The sequence below is a fragment of the Ceratotherium simum genome, chromosome 2 (assembly GCF_057802395.1).
Source record: "Ceratotherium simum simum isolate JZ-2026a chromosome 2, ASM5780239v1, whole genome shotgun sequence".
In the NCBI taxonomy this organism is placed as follows: domain Eukaryota; kingdom Metazoa; phylum Chordata; class Mammalia; order Perissodactyla; family Rhinocerotidae; genus Ceratotherium; species Ceratotherium simum.
This window is the reverse complement of record NC_141901.1, coordinates 51,426,816-51,450,250: the sequence shown is the minus strand read 5'-3', so window position 1 is coordinate 51,450,250 and position 23,435 is coordinate 51,426,816. Positions and strand designations below refer to the sequence as shown.

The following is a 23,435-nucleotide window of genomic DNA, read 5'->3' as shown; positions in this document are numbered from 1 at the left end:
TTTCTCCTATGAGTCTGAAACACTTGCTAATTCGCTAAAGAGAGACAGGGTTGGATATTCTAAAGAGCAACAAAGTAACACTAATGATATACTTGTATAACGAAATCTTACTAAAATAGAGTCTGATGGAGCATCCAGTTTATTATAAAGATTAGATAGTATATTATCACTTTAACTCCTATCCCTATTTTTAGCGTGGGCAATCAAGGGTCAATTATATAAAGTGGTATGTCAAATCCTAAATGCCCATGACAGGTAAGACAACTGCTTATTAACCCATAATCAAGTTCTGAATTTATCCTCCAGACACAATTGGAATCAAAAGCGACATCCTTCCTCTGTAAATTGGGAAAACTCACTTGCGTCCAGAACATGGATGCCGATGGGGGCCGACTCCTCCTCTGTCAGCCGGTACCATTCCTTCTGAGGGCTGGGCAGCCACTCCTCCACACGGCAGGAGTAGTTACCCGTGTCTCGGGGGCTTGCCTGCAGCACTGTGAGACGGTAGAGCAAGGGGGAGAGCCTCTGGAAGCGAAGCCTGCCCTCCCAGGGGCCGCCCTCTGGGCCAAAGACAGCATCCAGGCCCACGCTCAGCAGGGCCGTCCGCTCCATCAGGTCCTCCTCCTCCCCCTCCTCCCCCTCCTCTTCCTCTTGTTCATCCAGGTCAGGGCTGCCCCTTTTCCCACCAGCTTTAGTCCTCAGAGAATACCAGGACACGGCAAAGCGGGAGTCCTGGCTGGAGCGAGACACGATGCTACAGTCCAGCTGGAAAGCTGCCTTCTCGGACACTGTGGCATTGGGGACCACCGTGTCCACCTGCAGGGCGGCATCTGGGGGCAATAAGAGACAAAGAAGGGAGAAGAGGCTGTTTTAATTTCTTTGCTCCAAACAACCTAAATGTGCATCACTAAATACATTATAGTAATATCCATACAATAGAATACTATGCACTTACTGAGAGGAATGAGGTGGTGCTATGTGCAGAGATGTGGGAAGAGACTCAGAAAAACTGTGAGAGGACAGAATGCTGCGTAATCTACGTATTGTTGTATGCAGAAGAAAACGTTTTGTTCTGACATACATATCTGCTCATATTGCATGGAATATTTGTGGAAGAATTCACAAGAAGCTGGTAACGTGGTGCTTATGGGAATCTGGGAGGGAGGGACACATTTCCACTGTAACCCCTTGTAGTGGTTGAATAGTGTCCCCTCAAAATTCATGTCCACCTGGAACCTCGGAATGTGACCTTAATTGGCAATAGGGTCATTGCAGATGTAATTAGTTAAAATGAGCTTATACTGGATTTAGGGTAAGCCCTAAATCCAATGACAGGTGTCCTTATAAGTAGAGGATACGCTGAGAGAGGCACGTGTGAAGATGGAGGCAGAGGCTGCAGTAATGCAGCTACAGACCAAGGAGGCCAGGGAACACCTGGGGCCACAAGAAGCTGGAAGAGGCAAGAAAGGCTTCTTCCCTAGACTTCAGCGGGAGTATGGCCCTGCTGCACCTTGATTTCAGACTCTGAGCCTCCAGAACTGTGCGAGAATAAATTTCTCTTGTTTTAAGCTACCAAGTTTGTGCTAATTTGTTATGGCAGCTCTGCGAAACTAATTCACCCCTCAGCAGCTTTTGAATTGAAACTGTGTGCATGGAGATTGCTGCCCATGCCTTAGTGAACCCAAGGAGGTAACTATTCTCCACAGACTGAAGCCAAACAAACAGACAACAGACCTAAAAGGCCCCCTCGCCCTGAGCATGGACCTCCCAGGAGGATGACACGGACAGTGTCCTCCCAACTGAGGCGGGAGACACAGAACAGCCATGGAGAGCTACCCGAGCCGGTGAGTCACATCTCACAGACACCAGAGACAGGCTATAATCCGTTTCTTTATTTTATTGCCCTTTTTTTTTTTGGCTCACGGGGTAGATTCTAAACAAATAATCCACTCCCTTGCTCCTAAAAGGCCTTCCTTTGGCTCTGTTTATGAAATGCTCATGAAAGATGCCAACGTAACATCAACAAAAGTAGAGATACTAAATTGGATTCTACTTGGCTGAAGACCAATTAGGAGCATTTCCCAAGTATTATCCTGGGCTTTCAATGAATTGGCTTAATGTCACCCACAGGTGAGCACAAAGCTTGGGTTCCTACCACTTTGTGGGACTCTGCCAAGCCCCTCCACATGCCCCCTGGCCCATCTGGAATCTCAGTGTGCACCACTGGCACACAGAGGCTCAGGAGCCGGCTACAGGTGGTGGGCACGGTGCATCAGCCCAGCTCTCATGGGGGGAGAATATGCTGGAGGGCAGAAAGCAGCAGGATGGAGAAGACGAAATCAGTTTAGGGGATTCAAACTCCCTCACTCACCAGCTTATCCTTCCAGAGAGCACGGCTGACGTGTAACCCCAAGGCTGTTAGAGAGAAAGGCTGCAGGCCAAGTGGCGGTCTAGATGCTTTTTTGCCTTCCAGAGTGTGTGTCCCTAAAGCTCCTAGTGGCCAATGTGTCAAAGGAGGTGGCCCTGGGTCATGTGATGCAATGAACCCATCATGGCAAGGTGGTCAGAGACCACAGGACATTTAATCCCCCCAGGAGGGCCTCTTCCTCATCTACTCTCCCTTTGCTTTCTTCTCTTCTAACCGCTTAAAACTTTTCCTGGCCCCTTCAAGTGCCTTGTCTGTATTAACAACTCAGTACAAGTTTTTTGAATGAAGTTAATTTCTACCTTCTCACAACCCCCCTCCTCTACCAATTTGGTTCCTCACGTCTGCCCCCTTCTAGAAGAGGCCAAACCATCTCCCTGTTCAGACTATAACACACTTTCCTTTTCCATGTGTAAGCCACAAGAAAGAAGCTCATCTCTGCCCCTCCCTCTACATGATGCTGTCTGCTCCCACAGATGTTACCTGGACCAGACTCCTGTCTGGTCTGTGTGTGATGAGTGTGGTTTTCTCTCCTCCCCGGCTGTGTGAGCCAAACACAACTACTCATCACCTCAGCTACACTCTCACTGAGGGAAGCCCTCATCTCATATACTTCATATTATGGTTGACCCTAAGCAATGCAAGGGGATTATTCTCTCAACATAACTCTTATAGTATTTCAACTCTTCTATATGTTCAACTTATACCTCAGAAAAAAAGCTTTGACTACATCTGCATAAAACAGTGAGATCAGAGGGAATATGAAGATATGTAGGTAGTGAAATTATGGACAACTTTTCTTTTCAAAACTATACTTTCCTGTTTCCCAAATGTTTTGTTATTGGCATGATCAGCTTATATCATCAGGGAAGAGAGGGAGGGAGGGAGGGATGAAGATCAATTCAGGCCACTCATTTGGCTGAAATATGAGACAGACTTGGGGTTACAGGTTTACGGGCCACGCTGGGAGCACAGAGTGTGGCAGGAGGGGAACCTGAGTCACTGCTCCGGTCTGCTCTTACTAGCATGTGACATTTCTCTTCAGGCTTCATTTGCTCATTAGTAAAACTACCCTTTGGGGTTGTTGTGAGCACCAGACAGAAATCGCCTAACTGTGGCTGGGATGCAGCTGGCACCCTGTAAATGTCCGTCTCCTCTCACTCCACCCGAGGGCCTCAGTGTGGTGATCTGCGAAACGGGTGGGAGGCGGTGGAGGAAGAGGGTGTTCAGCTGCCGTATCTCTAAAGTTTTACCTTTGGGAATAGATAAGCAGCAGTTTTTAGGCAAAGTAAAAACAAGAAAGAAAAAGCTCATGGGAAATATGAGTAACTCAAAGTAGAGGTGATTTCCCCTCCAGCTTTGGCAAAAACACAGGGGAGTGAGATAATGCCCTTTCCTGCGACAAGGGGTGTACGCACTCTCGGAAGTGTGTACTCTGACCTGCGGGGCTGGCACAACTGTGAAGCTCCAGTGTTCCACCAACGAAAATAGCTGCTCTACTTAGATGTGAAAACATTATGAAAGCTCCCAACAGTACCAACAACCACGAATAGGAACCTCGGGATGCTCAGGGAGCAAACAAGACAGAGCGTTCACATTGACATGAGTCATAAGTTCATTTCTGCTCCACGTCCTTAGGGGGACCACTGACTTTTCACTCCAACATAGATGAATGATGATGCGATGTTGTAAAGGACACAGGAATCCTGCACATCTTAGCTTTAATTATGTGTTTAAATGTGTAACAATAATTATACCCAGGAATTAAATGCATTTAGGTACTTTAGAAACAAGAAAGACAAGCAAAGCAAAAGGCCCCATAGAATAGTCATTAGTACCAATAAAATCGGTAGGAAGTGAGAGAGTGAAGGCTGCAGATACTTCATCTTTTTCTATTTAAAGCATGTGAATCAATTATTTTCCACTGAAAATCTACAAGCTTAATTATTTGAACAACATCGCTACTGTTTCAAGATTTTTGCATAACCACCATTTGTCCAAATCTGAATGCATTCTTTAAAAAGAAAATAGTCTATGCTCTAGAATAATTAATTGACAAATGGCATTCTAGTTAAGACACAGAATCACCTTAGGCCAAAACCAGATGTGCAATCTTCCATTCATTAGAAAAAAAAATTGGAGACAATTTCAAATGCAAATGCGAAATGTAAATGCTCATATATTTAACTGCAAACAATTTATTAATTAGCAAATTAATTTTATGCAGTGCATGGACTATTACACTCATGGGGGAAGCACTGAAGGGCGTGGAGGCCTGGGGACATTAACCCTCACCTGGTCGCATGACTGTAACAGCCGTCTGCCCAGCAGTGTCCTCCGCCCGCTTATACCACAGGCCGCTGGGGCTGGGCAGCCACTCCTCCACACGGCAGCTGTAGGTGCCGCTGTCCTGCACGGCCACATTCTGGATGAAGAGCCGGTACACGCCGGAGGACGGGCTCTCCACATGCAGCCGCCCCTTCAGGTTGTTTCTGGCTGCCTGCTCTCCGTAGTGGAAGGTAGCCTCCCGGCTCAGGCGGGCCACGGTCTCCCGCTCCGGGTGGTTGGGCTTCCACACAAACCACTCCACCACAAGCTGGGAGGCCGCACTGGTGCGGTTCAGGACCACACACTCCAGCTGCACCTGCCGCGTCTCCAGGACCGACAGGTTCCCCTGCGCTTGGCTGAGCTTCAGGCGGCTGTCTGGAAAGGCGAGGAACGAGATGTCAGCAGCAGGAAAACAAGCAACTTGGCCTGCACCCTTTTCCAGGCATAGGGGAGTGGGCGTCTTCCAAATACAGGAGGACAGCAGCACACTCCAGCAGCAGAAACATTTCTCAGGCATGGCACCCACACATGCTGAGCGCCTGGATCGTGTGTCCGAATGCCTGAGTTTCGAGGAGTTCAGCGTTATAGTAACAGCTCTACATCCCCCAGTTTATGACCCCCATCAGTACAGATGCTTAAGAGAGGAAAAGCACGAGCTGTAGATGCCTGCACACCCGAACGACAGCCGACCACGACGCATATGGCTGACTGGAGGGGTGGCTGGGAAGGGACAGGAAAGGTCATGGGGACAACTCCTCTTGAAGCATCAGCAAATTTTTAAAACTGACCTCGTGACAGCTGGAATACGCTGGGCTGTCAACCAGAAAAGAGCTGCAGAGGAAACCTAGTTTAATATGTTCACGAGTTGGCCCTAAGAATCACAGTTCTTACTTTCCCCTACAAAAACCCCACACAGGTTCCCACTCAGGGTGGGAACCACACTGATCCAACATAAGTAAAGAAAGGATGGACAGTGATGGAACTGATGGTTAGAAACCTCAGCCAGTCAGATGCTCCTCCAGAGGAAGTGTCATCAACGATGCTGTGTCCTGACGGCAGGGACCTAACTCCATCAAAGGCCCCAACAAGCCAATATGGACCAGAGGGGTGGAAAAGCTACAACACTGGAAATGCACGGGGCCATTTACACCTCGGGAAGGGCACCTCCTGAGGGATATCTAAGGGGGAGGCTTGCCACTTTCACTTCACTTTCTACGTTTACACTTCAAAACTGTCAGAATGCTTTATGACGCACATGATCATGCTTGTAATTAAAAGGTCCAAAAATTAAAAATAACAGAATATATATTTTAAACAATCAGCCTCCTCAAAATATATATATATATATATATATATATATATATAATGAAGATGTTAACTCTGGTTGTCTCTGGGCTGAAATATTATCTTCTTCTTTGTGCTTTTTTTGTACTTTCCAAAAGCTCCATAAGTGTATACTTTCTCATCGGAAAACAAGTTAGAGGGGAGGAGAACTAGAAGTAGGCTAGAAGCAGGGAGCAAGAAAAAACATACAAACCAAAAATCTCAACTGAAAAGAGGGAAAGGGCTGTTTTCATCAGTGTCCTGTGAGTGTTCTGTTCACAGTGCTAATAGTCCCCATAAATAGAGAGTTCACCGAATGTGTTTTGACAAGCATCCTTACAGCCCTTTTGCACTGCCCCAATTAGCTTAATGTGAGTCTGCAGTCTCAGAGGGGGAAATTCCCTTGATAAATTTAGGCTCCACCAAGAATTTCTTGGTTTCGGCACAAACGAGAGAAGAGAAAGGCTGGATGACGACGAAGAGGAAGCCCTCAGCACGGGAGGGTGGGCATGTTCTCCCAGGAGAGGGAGTGTTCAGAACTGAAAACAGACAGGAAGAACAGAAACCCCAAAGAACATCTGTGGGCTGAACGACAACCTCCAGTTGTCAAAAGCCCCAGGGACTGGCCTGAGGCAGGACACAGGTCACTGGAAATTCCAACAGGAACCATGCAGACCAGACCACCAGAAGGGCTGACATAAAAGGTCACTGTGAGGCCGATGAGATTCCCTGGACTGGGGCAGTTTTAGAAATACAATATCCTGAGGGAAACGAGGGGACAGTCCCACGGCCTTCAGGACGAGCCAGGCCGCATGTGGACCTCTGTGTCTGGCTCCATCTGCTTACTGAACAAACGTCTACAGAGGCCTCCTGGGAGACAAGCCATGGGAAGAGAACAGTGAAGAAAACCAAGTCCTGTGCTCACTCAGAGAGCTTCTAGTCCAGGGGAAGAGACAGACAACAAATATATATACATTTGAATACAGAAATAATGAATAAGTAATAAATAATAACTGAATTTCCATACATATCAATATGAATAAGTAGTTCATAATTACTTCTATATTAACAGGTAAATAAACAGGATGCCAGGTGGTGATATGTGCTATGAAGGGAATGGGGAAAAGGGATGCAGAGGGACTAGCGTGCTTTTTTAGCTAAAATGAGCCAGGAACGCCTCTCTGAGGAAGAACAAGATAAATAAACACCTCTGGTCAACATGTTCCAGGCTAAGAGAACAGCAAGTACAAAGCCCCTGAGGTGTTCAAGGAAAGCAGCCATTCATTCTTTATTCAACATTCCTTATTCCTAGTGGTTGAATTCCTTATTCAACCACTATGTATTAAGGGTGCCACGCCACTGGCTGAAGATACAAAGACACAGCCCTGTCCTCAAAGTGCGTACAGGATAGTGGAGAAGAAATGCAAACAAACAATTATTACACTAGGTGTTTTTAAGGAACCCCTGGTGATATGGGAGAAATCAGGGAAGGCTTCCTGGACGTGGTGCTGAGTGAAGCTTTGGGGATGGGGTGAAGACAGGGGAGAAGCAGCAGGAGAGGTGCATTCCAGGTGGAGCGGGCAGCACAAGCAGAGGCATGGAGATGGGACTTGGGGTGGCAATAAAGCACCCACGGCCCCCGTCAGGAAGGACAGACAGTGACAACAAACTGTAGGGCACGCAGAATGAGGGATGGAGTGGGAGCTTAAGGGCACATTATGTGAGAAGTTCAAGGAACTACAGCCCTTTAACAAGAAGGGGAGACCGACAGGGGCACATGAGAGCTCCCTTCACATATTTGAAAGGAAATGACCCAAACTTATCTTGGGTTGTTCTAGGGGCAGACCTCAAACCTGAAAGGGAAATGACAGGGAGAGGCACTTTTCAACGAGCAGGGCTGCCCAAAAGTGGAACTGACGGCTGTGGAGGGAGCAGCTCTCCCCCAGCGGAGGTCACACACCATCTGTCTGGGGCAGAATAAGGCTGCACCCTCAGGGTCCGAGAGGGGGCTGCGGGGAGATTCGGTGTGGAGAGAGGGCTCATCCCTGGGCTGCGAAGGGTGGTGAGGAAGAGCGGGGAAGCGGATGAGGGGAACCAGAAAAGGCCTTACTAGGCAGGACTCCTGGGTAGGGAGCTGGCACCCACCCGAGATCCAGGGTGCAAACTGCAAACCCAGAAAGAGATGCAGGAGCCGCCGGGGACCCTGCCTTGCCACATCCTGCTAACCACAGCTGCCTTTCAGACGTCTCCCTGGTGAAGACACTGTTCATAATAGCAGAGTCAATGATGCATTTCCGAGTTTGCCATCAGCACCAGGACCCACTCCAAGTCAGCAGGGCGGGCCCGCCGTGCCCCAGGATGATGGTCCATGTACCTCCATGCATGCCCCACGTGGGCCCCGCAGAGGCCTGACCCCCAGGCAGTCTCTCGACACTAAACCCACTGGCCCAGGATGGCTGTGCCCTCTCTCCTTACCTGGCTGCTTTACAGTGACTTCTGTGCGCCCCGAGACCTCCTCTGCCAGCTTGTACCAGGCATAGTTGGGGCTCAGCAGCCACTCCTCCACATGGCAGTAGTAGCTGCCACTGTCGCTGACCTCGGCTCTCTGGACGGTGAGGCTGAACAGGCCCCCCGACACGTGCCTCTCAAACTGGAGCCTGGCTCGCAGGCCCTCCTCCTCGGCGTAGGTGCCATACTCGAAGGCCGAGTTGTGGGTGGTCTTGAGGATGAGCTTGCCGTCGGCGTCAGAGGGCTTGTGGACGTACCAGAGCACGGCAAAGTGGGAGTTCTGGCTGGTCTGCGACTTGACCGAGCAGTTCAGCTGGATGGGCCTGTTCTCCACCAGGGTGAGGGTCCTCTTCGATTTGCTCACCTGCAGCTTTGTCACTGCAGAGGGAAAGGGAGCAGTTCAGCAGAATCACCATACCCTCCCGGAAATGGGCCCGTCCCAAATCTCACCTTTGTCCAGCACACTTCCTAGAGGACTGGACGCCGATGGGCTTCCTCCAAAGCATGGCTTGGTGTGAGGAAAACAGCACGGAGCCAATTTCACCACAAGCACCCCTCCATCTGTCTCCTCCCTGCCTCGCCCCCAGCTTAGGCCCTCCCATTCTCTCCCAGTCTCCCACTAGCTCTCCTCGCCGGCACATGGCCCCCAGGGGGATTCAGCTAAAACACAAATCTGCTCATATCATTTCCCTGCTTACAAAGCTTAATGGCTCCCAAATGCTTATAGGTTATAAAGGAAAAAAAGTTCCTTTTCCCAGGACAAAGGCCCTCCGGGGTCTCGCCCTCACCCAGCTGTCCTCACTCGTCTCCACGACTCACCCCTGAGGCCTCACACGACTCACCCCTGAGGCCTCACCCTCCTACACCCACACCCGCCCATGCAGTTTCTCCCTGCCCTTTGGTCTCTGCTCAGCATCCTCTCTGCCTATTTCCTTCCACCATCTCCCCTCCGACCCTTCTCTCTAATCATCCTTAGTCCCCCTACCCCTCATTCCCATCCCACTGGACTAGACACCCCTCCTCTGTGCTTTCATCAGCAGCCTCTCTACACATCCGGCTGTTTTTCCTTACATCTCTCTTTCTCCCTAGCCTGTGAGCTCCCCCAGGGTAGAGATCAAGCTTTTTTCCATTCAATCTGAAAATATTTAGATAGTGTGCCCACTCTGTGCCCCTCATGATGGTAAGTGCTGAGGATGCCCTGAAGAATAAGACAGTTCTGCCTCATAGATGTTCTTATCACTGCACCCCCAGAGCCTGGCACAGTGCCTGGGCTTCCGAAAGCATCTGATCAATGTTTGCTGAGATATGTAAGTGGGTGAGCGAGTGCGAGTGTGCTGGAGAAAGACAGTAGCAGGTAATTAGAGGATGCCGGGGTGATCTTCCTGAGGGGAGAGAGAGAGAGAAGGCTGAGAAGAAAATGACAAGCAACAGGACAGAACACAGCCAACTCCAGTGTCCCCTTCCCTTCACTATCCTGCTCCAAACCCAGAAGGAAGGGCAGACTCCAGAGTGCCACCCTACCTGCTAATTAATGACTACACGCACCTTTAAGGAGGCAAGAAGCCAAGGTCTAATGAAATATATCCTATGAAGGCAATGGGAGATCTCACCCACTCCATCACGATTACACTTGGCTCTGCTTTCCCCTACCCCTTGCCCGCCCTCTACTGAAAAGGAAAAAAGGAAAAAGACACAATTCTAAGCTCCTCTTAGGGAGCTCACAGTGAAAGCATCATCCCACCTCCACCCCTCTCTTCACACTTTGCTTCTCAGGGACCAAGTTACTCACCAGCTGAGACAGAAACCCAGGGCAAGGCAGAGACCCAGGCAGGGAAGGTGAGCCAGGCTTCCGGCAACGGGCCTGCCTAGAGGGGAGGCCGGGCAGGTTTGCCTGGGCCCAAAGCCTGCACCCCTGCTGGTCAGCCTCTTGATCCAGACACAGGACTGAGCCCCCTGGTCGAGCCCACTCCTCTGCCAGTGCCGGCCAGCTGGCTCACTCAGAGCTTGGTGTGGCAAGACAGCATCAAGGTCTGAGTCCCACGTGCCAATGCAATTGAAACTTCTGAAAGCCCCCGACTGTCACTTGGGCGCCTGGAACCACACAGACCAAAGTTCTGAATGGCTGAGAGGATACAGCGAGCTAAGGAATGGCAAGATCCGATACCCAACGCCATTACTGCACACGCAACTCTGAGGACATGTCTCCGGTGGTAAATCAGGTGACGCTCTTCACAAAGGACGACTGAATTCACATACTACAGACCTTCTCAAGCCATCAAGAACACACCAAGCACCGGTTTGAGAGAAACCACAGGTCCCACGCCCCGTCTTTTTTGTGAACAAGCCCAGTCTCCTGCCTTCTCGCTTCTTCAAAAGCACAGAGTCCCCCAGGGCACACTGGTCCAGGGCAGGGTTTACCAGTAAGCTGCCAAACTCGGGAAACTAGATTCCCATTAGCCTGCCAGTCGACTTTTCAGATGGGATTCCTATAGTACTTGAAACAACCAGCTCCCTTTTCTTCCTTTCCAACCCAATTCACCGCATGCAAATGATATCTATATCGGTGCAAATAACACCACCTGAATTCTCTGGGACTTGGCCAAAACAACTGGGATGTTCAGTGTAGAGCAGAAACAGCTTTAAAATGTATTATTAATTGGGGCCAGATTATTTTTGCAACTGTTACTAAGGAAACCTCAATTGCTATAGTAACTGCATATGTTAAACTGGAGTCCTATGACTAAACTTCAATTCAGTTACATGGTCTGAGAACAAGAATCCAAGGAGGAGAAATGTTTCAAAGCATTTCCATTTTTTCCCTTCCCATGTCAAAATATTGTGAAGTGTTGAAAAGCTTGAAAGAGAGGCATTTTTAAAATCTGGTGCCTGTCTGACAGGTGGGCGAGGGGTCAGCTCCTGGTCTACACTCTGAATTTCCTCCCACATTTCAAGGGCAGAGAGGACCCTCCTGAAGCCCAGGGGAGACTGCAGCTTCCAGGACTCATTAGGAAGCACTCATGCATCCTTCCCAGCAGTGTCCCAGGAGGTGCAGGGCCTGCCCGCATCACCTTCCTCCACAGAGTTAGGAGAGCCCAGCCCCCTTAAGGACTGTCTATATTTTCATCTGCAAGATGAAAACAATCATAGTACCTACCTCATCAGAGTGTTGTGCAGATTAAAAGCAACAGTGCATAGGAAGAGTTTAGCACAAAGCCTGGTATATAATAAACACGCAATACATTTTCACTATTCCCATTTCTTTTTGGTTTCTAGGCTCAGTCCCACGGTCAAAGCTCAACATCAGAGAACTGTCAGACATAAGAGGCAAAGGCTGCTGAAAGCGCTGTCCCTGGACTAGCAGCATCCGAGTCACCTGGGAGCTTGTTAGAAATGCAGACTCTCAGGCCCTACCCCAGACCTCTGGAGTCAGAATCTGCCTTTAACAAGATCCCCAGGTGATTCAGATGCACCTTAAATAAAGCCTGAGAATCCTTGGACTTGGCTGTGTGAGTGAATGGACTCAGAGAGGCAATAAACGCAGAGGTGAAAGAAAAGATGCTGATGACCGAGGCTTGGTTAATCCCCAACAATGAATCAGCAGGAGGATGAGGCCGGAAAAGGGTCTGAGAGGCTGCGGGTGAGGCCCCAGCAGCGAGCACAGACTCCAGCTCACACCAGCATCTGCCTTCTCAGGCACCTCATGACCCCCAGAGCCTGGCCGTACCATTTGAGGAAAGGGCCCTTTCTTTCAGCATCTGGAGAGTTTCCTTCTTAGGCCTCTGATCAAATCGTGAAGAATCGTGTGTTTTGCATTATGGGGGGGCAGTTGTGTTACAGCAGGGACAGGGTGGTAGGAAGGTGAGAGACATCAGGAGGGTCCTCAGCCAACCTCCCCATCCTGCGGACTCCCCTTTGTGTGTGCGCTGCTCACTCAAAACTCATTTCTTCTACCCATAAAAGATTCCCTAACCCTGATGAGCCCCTACATGCTGCCTTACATTGAAGTTAATTTTTTAAAGGTCTTATCTTTCCTACTAAATTAGAAGCATCTGAAGGGCAGAGACTATGACCCAATTATTTGCTAAACAAATTAATAAATGGATAATTGAATAAATATGTGATTAATCTTTTACTGGAGATATGGGAACATTAAGGAAAGGCATTTAATTCTGATTGTGACAGGAGGGAGGGAACGTGTCAAAAAGTATGAGATATCTGAGCTAGGCCCTGAAAAACAAGTGAGGAGGTGTTCTCCAGGCACAGGAGGAGAGTGAAAGGGCACCCCGGAGACAGGGGAGCCCAGGTGAGAACTTCTCTGTGCATCGTATTCAGGGAAGAAGAGCAAGTGGTCAGATGTGGGAGATGAAATTAGAAAGGTAAGCTTTGGCCGGACTGCGAGGCGCCTGGAGCATGTATCAGATCCGACCACCTGTGGCTCTCAGGGTGTGACCCGTGGACTTGCAGCACCAGCCAGCATCACCTGGGGATTTGTTGGGACCACTGAATCACAAACACTGTGGGTGGGGCCCAGCGACGTGCGGTTGCATTAGCCCTCCAGGTGATTCTGACGCATACCGTTTGTGAGAAGCCACAGGTGTGGTGCTGAGGTGGCTGCAGGTCACTCTGGAGAGAGCAGTTTCCATGCAGTGGTGTGAGCAGAAGCCAGAGGGAAGCAGGTGAGGCGATAGGGGCAGTGAGGGAATAGAGGGAGAGAAGAAAGACACTGCTCTTTATTAAAGATCCGTGACAGTAATCAGTAATGCTAGGAATAGGGGGACCAGCGGCTGGACACCAGAAATTTTTCAAATTGAGAGAAGGAAGTCAGCCAAAGGACTGGGAGAGAATGAAGGGAGAGCTGCCTGGGAAGTCCCCCTACCCATCGTTCCCTCCATTCTCAGGGAAGGAGATGGTAAGGGCACCTGCCAGTCTAGCAGTTACTCCACCTCAGAGTCCCTACATCCTTAACACCCTTAGTCCCCTGCTCCACTCTCTCCCCGCGGACATGCCCTATTTGAGCCCCTAATGATCTCTTTCTCAGGCCTAATACTCAGCCTCCATTCGAGTCTCCCTGCCTCCAGCCTCAGCCCCTCCCAGGGAGAGCTTCCTAAACTGCAGACCGGAGCTTGCTGCTCCCAGCTTACAGCCTGCCAGGGCTCCCCACCACAGCAGTTCTCAACAGGGCAGCAATGCCCCAGGGACAGCATGGAATCTGTGGGCAGGCCTTTCTGGCCACATGGATTAGGGAGGAGGGGGGAGGTATTTAATAGACTAGAGCCAGGGACAGATGTAAACTCATATCTGGGATGACTCCATGCCACACATCTCTGCCTCGTGTCCTGCGTGACTTTCAAATGACATTCATACAGGTGAAAACTCTGTCTCTGGGCCTAGAACCTACTTTCATTTTACTATCAACACAATATATATATATATTTTTGCATAGTTTTTTTAATACATGTCAGGTAAATCAAGGAGGATTTTCCTCTGCCTTGTTCAGCTTTGCTGCAAGAGTTGCTGAGCATTTCGGAAACCCCGTCCCAGATGGCAGTGCTGCTTGGGACGGTGCGTCTGACACAGCGAGTTGGCGTTGTCACAGACACAGGTGAGCCGCACTCCGCGCAGCCGCAGCGCTGACCGCAGTACGTGCCTCCTGGGGCAGCCGCCCCTGAACACTGACATGTGAAAACACATTATTTCATTATGAACTACTTTTTAAAAAATTCCTCCCTCATTCCACAATTAGGGCATTGTAACAGTTTTTAGGATCATGTGAGTAGGAATGTTATATGGTCTATGAATTTCGTTTTAGGGTGGTAAAGGGACTGTTACAAATTGTTATAAGAATGGAGTATATGATCTGACTATGATCTCAAGTCCTAATTGCTCAGTTTAGAATATTCTTATTTAAGAAACTTACATAGTCCTTTCTATGTGCTGAGCATTATTCTAAGCACTCTATAAATATTAACTATTTGGTCCTCACCAGACCTATGAAGTAAATATTACTGTCCCCAATTTATAAAGACACTGACCCAAGGCCACCATGCCAGTAAGTGGTAGAGTCAGCATTCAAACCCAGGCCGTGTGGTCTGTCCTTGCTTTTAGCCGTCACGTGTGGTGACCCTCCATGCTTCCGTGTACAAAAGGGGTTTCCCTGGCCCTTGACAAACCACCTGGGGAGGAACCCCTGCCGGACCCCATGCTTCAGTCACATCAAAGCAAGCACGCTGCTTCCTTCCTCCGTGATATTCTTTATTCACACTCTGTTCTGAGCCTGAAATGCCCCACCGCTCCTCCCCTCTGCCCACCCCATGCATATCGATTCCCTCCTCAGACCTATGACTCATACCCTGGGCCAGCTCTACCACCACCCCTGAAACTCTTCCCAGGCCTCCGGACAGCCCATGAGGCGGGAACTGTGACACACCCATCTCTGCAGCCACAGCACCCAGCACAGAAACTGGCACACAGTAGATGCTCAGACATGCTTGCAGAAGGCACAGAAACTGGCATACAGTAGGTGCTCAGACGTGCTTGCAGAAGGCACTGGGAGGGAGGAGTAAGGAGAAAGTAGCAAAAGTTTAAAGGGAGGAACAGCTAATTAGGAGTAATCTAGACATGCCCTGTTGGCCTCACCTGTCTGCAGACAGAGCAGTGACTCCTGCTCATTAACTCCAAACAGGTGCACCTGGTGTCACCATGACACCAAGGCCTGGTGGGGGGAGGGCGGGGACCCCTCAGGGGCTCTTGCACTCACCATCACTCTACCTCTGAGCACCAAGCAGGCAGAAGCCACACGCAGATGGGATGGAAAGAGACCCTCAGTTTCTCCTAAAGAAAGCAGGGACCAATCCCTCTGAAGGATGGGGTAGCCTGTCACCTACTAGACTGTGACAAGGAGATCCACTGTCACATGCCCTGGACTCATGGAAGTCAAAGAAAAAGCCCTCAGCTCTCCCAATCTGCCAGGTCAGCACTAAGAAATTGGAGAAAACGGATTTGGCAGCATCCAGAGGGTATTAAATATTTATCCTGCCTACCCATCAGTAAAATCCCAGCAGAATACACCCACTGACAAGTCGGCTCTCTACACCGGAGGCTGTCCTCCTGGAAGCTTGTTTATTGCTTGTCAATTTTAATGTGCAATATTTCATAGCCAGACCAAGATACGGTCGTAAACATTGGGAAAATGAGTGCCGACATTTCCCTTATTGCTCCTATATTTAGGGATACGTAATTGGAGGGTGTTTTGGTGCTAAAGAAAATCAGAAGGAAGCAAAGCAATGTCTCAAAATTAAAGAGAAAAGAACTGATTAAGAGCAAAAAATCAAATATGTTGAACTGGCTTAAAGTCTTGTCTACATGCCCCTTGGGGGTCACACTCTGCGATCAATGCGAGTAAGGCTGAGCTAAATCAACAACAGAATGGGAGTGATGGCATTCCTTGCCGATTCCTTGGGGATGTGCACACGGAACAGGAAGCACACATATAGAATGGCCAGTAACAGATCCACAACAAGTCACTAGCCTGCGCCACCCAGCCAGAGAGTTTAATGAATCAAATACCCATGATGTGGTCAGGTCAGCAAGTGGCTCTGGCAAGGGCTGGTCTGGGGCACAGACCACACAGAGCCCTCGTGGGAGCAGATGACATCAGCAGTGGAAGGCTGATAAATGGATCAGCCATTTATCACTCACATGAGTGAGCCAACAGCCCCTGGGTTTCTATTTGATTCTGCTGGAATAAGAATATTTGACAAAATACTCTTAAAGAGGGGGGCAGGCAGTAGGGGACGTTCCTATGGAAAACAGCAGAGCAGGCATAAAAATCCATGTTTTGAGGGGCAAGGTATGGAGGGAGAGTAGAAAGAAGAGAAGCCAGCACTGGTTTTGAGTTCTGCTCGTCCCCAAGGCTTAGAGCCCTCTTGTGGCAGAGGTTAGAAGAACAGAGGAGTTAGAGGAGGCACGAATAAAACTCCTACGCCATTAGCAAACTGTGTCTTGAGAAACCTCTACAGGTACCTGACTCCAACTTACAAAACCAAATGTAAGTATCTGCTAAAGGGGACCAGGAAATCAGGGATGGTAAACCATAGAGAGGAGAGATTAAATATAAGTTCCTAGTACCAAAGAGGATTCCTGAGAAGAAAAATAAATAAATGTCTAGAAAATACCAAAATATATTAAAATTAAGAGCTTGGACTCTGGACTCAGACTGCCTGTCTGGATTGGAATCTTGGCTCTGCCACTTATTACAGATCACTGGATAATCTACTTAACCTCTGTGTCAGTGTCCTCATCTGTAAAATGGGTGGGTCAGTACCCCCTCACAGCATTGCATGGATTAAGTAAGAACTAGGTCAGTGATTACATGTAAAGCATCAGGATGGTGATGGCAGGAAGGATGCTCAATAAATATTAGCTGCTATTGTTACTACGATCACCACCAGGGCTAAGACTCCTCCACATCAGCCATCTACAGAGAAACCTCTTCTGTAAGTGAGACTAACTGAATGCAGAAAGAATAATTTCTCATTATATGGTCTCAAAAAAGGTCCAAGTCTCCCTTCACCACCCCAACTGCTTTTTAATAAGGCACACCAGGGCCCAAATCCCAATCTCCCACTCACTATTCATCTGACTTGGGCAAATCAGAACCTCTCTGAGCCTCAGTTACCTCATTTGTAAAGTGGGAGAGCAGTACCTTCCTCCCAGGGTTGCAGCAAAAATAAAGTGAGATGACAAACACCAAGGGTCTGAAACAGTCTCCAGCACCGAGTCAGCCCGCTGGTATTTTTCCACTTCCACGTCCCCAAAATGAAAGCACCACAGTGGAGGGCGGAGGGAGAGTAACAATCAACAAGCTCTTTGGAAAATATTAAGTGCTAAATGCATAAATATTTAATAAAGCAGAGACAGTAACACTTAAGGGGATGCACTCCCCCTGGTGCCCCAGCCACTCCCTGGGAGTCGTGCGGCCCCAGCGCCTGCCTTTGCCCTCTGCAGCCTTCAGAGGCCATGAAAGCGCATTACTGTGCACCCCTGAGCCGAGGCCTCACAGCACCCAAGCACCACGCCGCTACCAGGCCTCCCATGCCGGCCGCTGTTTGTTCTTGCTTTACAGTGAAAACACAAGCAAAACGACGCAGAGTAAGCCACACAAGACACAAGACAGTCCTCAGGGCAGATCCTGCATCGCCGAACTCTCCAGCTGCTTTTTCTACCCAGGAGGCAATAAAATAGTATAATGGAAAATGGAGACATACGGGAGTGAGAGAGACATGGGCACCAGTCGCAGGTCCAACCTCAGTTTTCCCCTTACCAAGATGGTTTGCCTCCATCAAGACTCCTAAACACTCTGTGTATTGGTTTCCTCATGGGGAGACCAAAACCAGGATACAAATATCTACAAAATTTCATTGTCAGATGAATTTAAAAAGAAAACATAAGTACTAAGCACAGAGCCTGGCACCCAAGAGGTACTCAACACGTTTTTGTCTCTTTTCCCCCTTTAGTAACACCAGAAATTAATCAGAATCCAAACAACTTGAACCTTCCATGAACGAATTCCTTATTCTTCCTTTAAGCACTCCAGCCTTAGATTCCAAGTAGTAACAGAAACAAGCAAGTATTAGGGATTTATTCCAAAAGGCAATGTCAGGCAAGGTCCTGGGGTCAGTACTTCCTCACTTGCTACAGCTGCAGAACCACGTGATGGGCGCCATGGCTCACCACGCCGACTTCGAGGACTAGACGAAACCACGAAAGTTGCAATTACGGGCACGATGTTCTTCTCAATAAGGCAAGCAAGCGGGTCCCCCAGCATTTTCCACAACAAGGGTTTGCACAAAATGGGGTCTCTGCTTAACCCTCCATTAACCTGAAAATCCACTTAAGCAAAACAGCCTTTTCCCTGAGCATCTTATTGTCTAGGTTTAGGCTCTAATTGGCCAAGGAACCATCCCATCATTTATATAGCTCACTCGTTCCAAACTCTGGTACAGAACAGAACTCTGATACAGGGTTAGAAGAGGCGAAGGATAAACTCAGGCATTAACATTATGTAACCTCCCATTGCTGAAAACAACATTGTGCTCAGTTGGAACGGTTGAGCAGAGCAGGTTGGGCACTGACCATGGCTGTGAGCGGGCAGAAAATCCTTTTTGCAAGATGTTCAAACCATCTTCGCAAAGTGGGTGGGTCAGAAAGTCAGAAAAAAGTCTTTGCGAAGTCACCTCACATCCAACCTCCACCCTTTGCTGCATGGGGACCTATGTTCAGGGGCCGGGCAACCGGAGGGAAGCAGGACCCATGGCCTGGGCTCCACCCTCCACCAGCTTCCAACTGCAGGAGACGGGGACAGACACCGAGGAAACCATAGAACAGCACGTACTTAACCACCCCCCGTGTCACGGGAAGGGCCTGATGAAGGTGAAAGTGTTTGCAGACAGCTCTCCTGACTAGGGCTCCCCAGATTAGTGCATCCCTACCACCTGCTGTGAAAGAGAAAGTCTCCACAGGAGAAGGGAGCTCTAACTCGGCACACGAGGACAGGTCCTGGGTCAGGGAAATAGCGTGGGAGAAAGATGGACAAGATTTCAAACCCTGGCTCCACCATTTACCAGCTATGTGACCCTGGGCTAGTCACTTCATCTTTCCTGCGGTTGTTGTGAAATTCTAATAAAATAACCGACCCTAAGCACCTAGTACAAAGCAGATGCTCAATATATGCCCATTATCTTCCCTCTTCCCTCCGAGGTTCCTTGTCTGCAAACAGAGGACAATGGTACCTCCTTCACATCACTGCTACAAGGATTATAGGAGATGATACTAAGTAAAGAGATAGAGCTTTCACAAAACAGCCTGGACACCTCACAAATGTCATCTTTACACACACACACGCACACACACATGCACACACATGGCTGGGGAACTGTTCTAGATTAAAGGAACTTAAAGAGACATGGTAACTAAAAATGATGTGTGATTCCCCAATTGGATCCTGACTTGGAAGAAAAAAAAACTATAAAATGAGCATTGTTGGGACAATTGGGGAAACGATGATAATGTCCTATAATCACATTAAATTCCCCGAGTCTGATCACGGTGTGCAGTTGGGTAGGAGAATGCCCTTGTTCTTTGGAGATATTCACTGAAGTATCTAGGCGGGAGAGTCCTGACCTCTGCAACTTACCCTCCAAAGCTTCAAAAACAACAAAACAATACACACGGAGAGAGAAAACAAATACGGTAAGATGTTAACAACCGGCCATCAAGAAAACGGACTATGATTCTTACAACTTTATAAATTTGAAATTTCTCAGACTAAAAAGTTGAGAAATGAAAGCAGCCATGCCCAGGGCTCAATGCTCACTTCTCCCCTCCCCGCGCGTCTCATCGTCCAGAGCAAGCACACGTGACCCCGAGCCCCTCACCTGGCTGCAGCACCCTGATCTCCAGCAGGTTGGAGGTCCTTTCGGCCAGCCGTGTCCAGGTGTTGTTGTAGTTCCTCCGCCACAGCTCTGCCACACACTGGTACTTGCCCGCCTCTGTGTCACTGGCTCGGCTGATGCTCAGGCGGACGTTGTTGCTGGACTCAGCCTTCTCGATGGCGGTTCGGGTTCGGAAGCTGGAGGACCTATCCCCCCACTGGACCCCTCCATCCCGGGTGAAGGTCACCAGGTCATGGAACTCGACAGTGCCCACCGGCTGGAACCGCCACGTCACTGACACGGGGACCCGGGCTGGGTAATGGGGTTTGATGATGCACTGCAAGTCAAAGGAGTCGCTGTAGGTCACCCCCGGCGTGCGGGAGATGGCTGTGACCGCGAAGCCCATTTCTGGGGAGAGAGCAGAGAGACTCAAGCCAGAGGAGACACTTGGCTTTCAGAGGACAGTGACACGGCGATGGGGCTCCTGGCAAAAGCTAGCGGAGCAGAGCCAAGGCTCATGGGCCTCTCTTCATGCCCAGGCCAATATTACTTTAGCTATCATGTTGAGGCACAAACCCAACAGTTCACAGGACCCTGAGAAAGCCACCAGCGGCAATTCTCCTTAAGCAGCACTAGCCAACCCTTCCCAATGAGACCCTCATGTCAATTGGCATCCCATCAGTCCCCCTCTCAGGGACTGAGTACATGTAGGCAAGGCCATTCCTAGAAATCTTGGGATGCCATGCTAAGACAGCAGAAAAAAGCCCCAAAGCCAATTTCCTTCATCTGTGTGAGATGGACACATCCCCACAGCCCCGACACCTCCTCTGCCTGACCTACCAGCACGTGGGTGCTGGAGAAGGGGGAGGCGGATGGAGGAGGCATCCCGTGTTCCCTGGGATGGGCAGTGTGGGCTTGCTCACCAGTCCTTTTCCACTTTCCTCATGAAATCCAGGCAAGAGAGGCAGTGAGGGACCCACAGCAGGAGGGACTGATCTCGAGCAGGTGGGGACATGGGGCAAGGTGGGGTTCCGCAGTCACAGCAGGCTGTGAGTTTCTCAATATTCCTTACTGAACGGGCAGCATCACTAATTCCTAACACTGACTCCTCAATATGAGCAATCAGATGTCCTTCAGCCTTGAAATACTACTTAGTATTAACACACGGGTTATAATCCTAAACCTGAGCGGTCAGTATTTACTGAGCACTATCGCTGTGCCAGGCATGGCGCCAACGGCTCTGCTTTCACTGCGCTTCACTGAGTCCTCAAAATGACCTTGTAGGACAGGTGGGCTTACCATCCCTTTCTTACAGATGAGGAAACTGAGGCACAGAGAGGTTAAATAAATGCCCGCTAACAAGCTGCTAGTAAATGGCAGAGTCAGGCTACAAACCTGCATGTAACTGACTCTAGGGGCCTTACTCGGTTCCTTCACCCCCGGGAAGCATAAGGCAGTAGTTAAAGGCATAGACTCTGGAGCCAGAAGCCCAGCTTGGATACTTTCTAGTTGTGTGACGTTGAGCAAGTTACTTAACTTCTCTCTCCCTCTATTTCCCCATCTGTCCAATGGGTCCTTGTGAAGATTAAATGAGTTAGTATTGTAAAATACTTGGAATAGTACCTGGCACAAAGTATATACTATATCTTGTTAAATATGTAAGTTTGTTAGAGAAACAAATAGAGGTGAAGGAAAGTACTTTAAACTCTGTAGGTACAAGCCTAGGCACAGAATGAATCTTTTGGCTTTATACGCGGAGGTTAAGTCAGCAAATAAGTAGGCATAATTTGCTGAAAACTCTGGATCTTCAATTTCGATTTCAAAAACTATCTTTATGTATCCTTAAAAAGAAAAAGTTAAGACACAGAGGCCCATCCTTAAACATTAAGTGGTTGTGATGGTCACTTGTGCACCTGGGTGGAGAATGTGTTGCCGTGAGGGTGGTGGAGCACAGGACCTGGGGGACAGGACCTGCACCAGGTGTTCTTGGCCTCAACGTCTGAAGTGGAGAGAGCTTCTCCAAGCAAGTGATTCTGTCCAGGCCGGACACAGCACATGCCATGACCATAGCACACAGAGCACCCAAGTTACCCTGACTGAATGGTCATAATGGTCCACATGCAACTGGAGGACATACCCACCTATTATCTCACCTGAGCACCTGTCACTGTCACCTCCCTGCTGGGAGGGGATCTGTACCCTAACTGTACCACTATGTAAATTTGCATGTCATTGTTTAGACTGAAAGGTGACTTTACTCCAAGGTGTCCTCCCACTCTTCCCTGTTCCACCCCTTGGGCCACCCTGATTATGGCTTGAGCCAGAGACGCCCCAGGGGTGGAGAACAGGTGAGCAGAGCCAGGCCCTGGGATCCCAGGTCAGAGCTCTTTGGTAACCCCTGGCTGTGGGAACTACAGACACGGTATGAAAAAATTCAGGGGATAACCTGATACCGTAAAATTACTTCTAGAGAAACAATCCTGACTAACTCTAACCACTCCTTGGACATTCCCAACCTCACAGGATGGGAAACACTACCACTGTTGGACACCCGGAACTCTGCTCACAGGTTCCATGTCCACAGGTCCACACTGGTGTGAGCACAGGCTCAGGAATTGAGCTGATCAGAAACTCAACCACTAGATGAAGTTTCGAGGGGTGGAAATCTGAGCTGTATGATTACACAGAAAGCAGGTCAATCTTTGGGATGAAGCTTTTAGAAAGCAAATGTAATTCTAATCTCGGTAAGGGGGTGGGTGGGGATAGAGGACTTTGTTGAGGGCAAAATCACTCGGGGCTGCCATCTTTACTGGGGTGTGTCCAAAAGCACCACCAGCCCTACCTACAAGGAAGGTGGGGAACATGGTCCAGGGATTGGGATACACAGTCCCCGAGGACAACTGATGTCAGTCTCCTGATAAACAGGAAGACCCAACATGACAAGTTACCTACCCAGCAAAGTAGCAGACTGGCCTTTTAAAATTTAATATACTGACCATATTAGGCAGATAAATGTTGATAGAAGCCTCTGTAACTACCTCATGAGAAGCAAATCTAATATTCTTTGGTTTTAGCAAATCTCAAGGTATCTTTTAATATCATGCTAATGAGGAGATGGCTTTCTTAAAGAGGGGCCTTACAGAGGAGATAAAAACACAAGCTTTGAAAAAAAAATTTAGATAGATGGCGGGTTTCCTGGGTTCAGATTGTGAGTCTGTCGTTTAAAAGCTGTAGCTCTGGGGGCCGGCCCGGTGGTGCAAGCAGTTAAGTGCACGCGCTCCGCTGCGGTGGCCCGGGTTTCGCTGGTTAGGATCCCGGGCGCACACCGACACACCACTTGGCAAGCCATGCTGTAGTGGTATCCCATATAAAGTGGAGGAAGAGGGGCATGGATGTTAGCCCAGGGCTAGTCTTTCTCA

General features: G+C 49.0%; 1 protein-coding gene across 6 annotated transcripts in view; it reads right to left on the bottom strand.

Moving 5' to 3' along the window:
* Window positions 1-23,435, bottom strand: part of IGSF3 (immunoglobulin superfamily member 3) — a 94,023-nt gene that overhangs the window by 4,590 nt on the left and 65,998 nt on the right. For all 6 annotated transcript variants that reach the window (XM_087444881.1, XM_004420614.3, XM_014779981.2 and 3 more), the window contains 4 exons: window positions 20,020-20,424; window positions 8,552-8,962; window positions 4,721-5,128; window positions 360-830 (listed from right to left, as the gene is read on the bottom strand). In XM_087444881.1, the coding sequence (XP_087301007.1) occupies window positions 360-830; window positions 4,721-5,128; window positions 8,552-8,962; window positions 20,020-20,424 (1,695 nt within the window). The remainder of the gene's footprint in view (window positions 1-359; window positions 831-4,720; window positions 5,129-8,551; window positions 8,963-20,019; window positions 20,425-23,435) is intronic.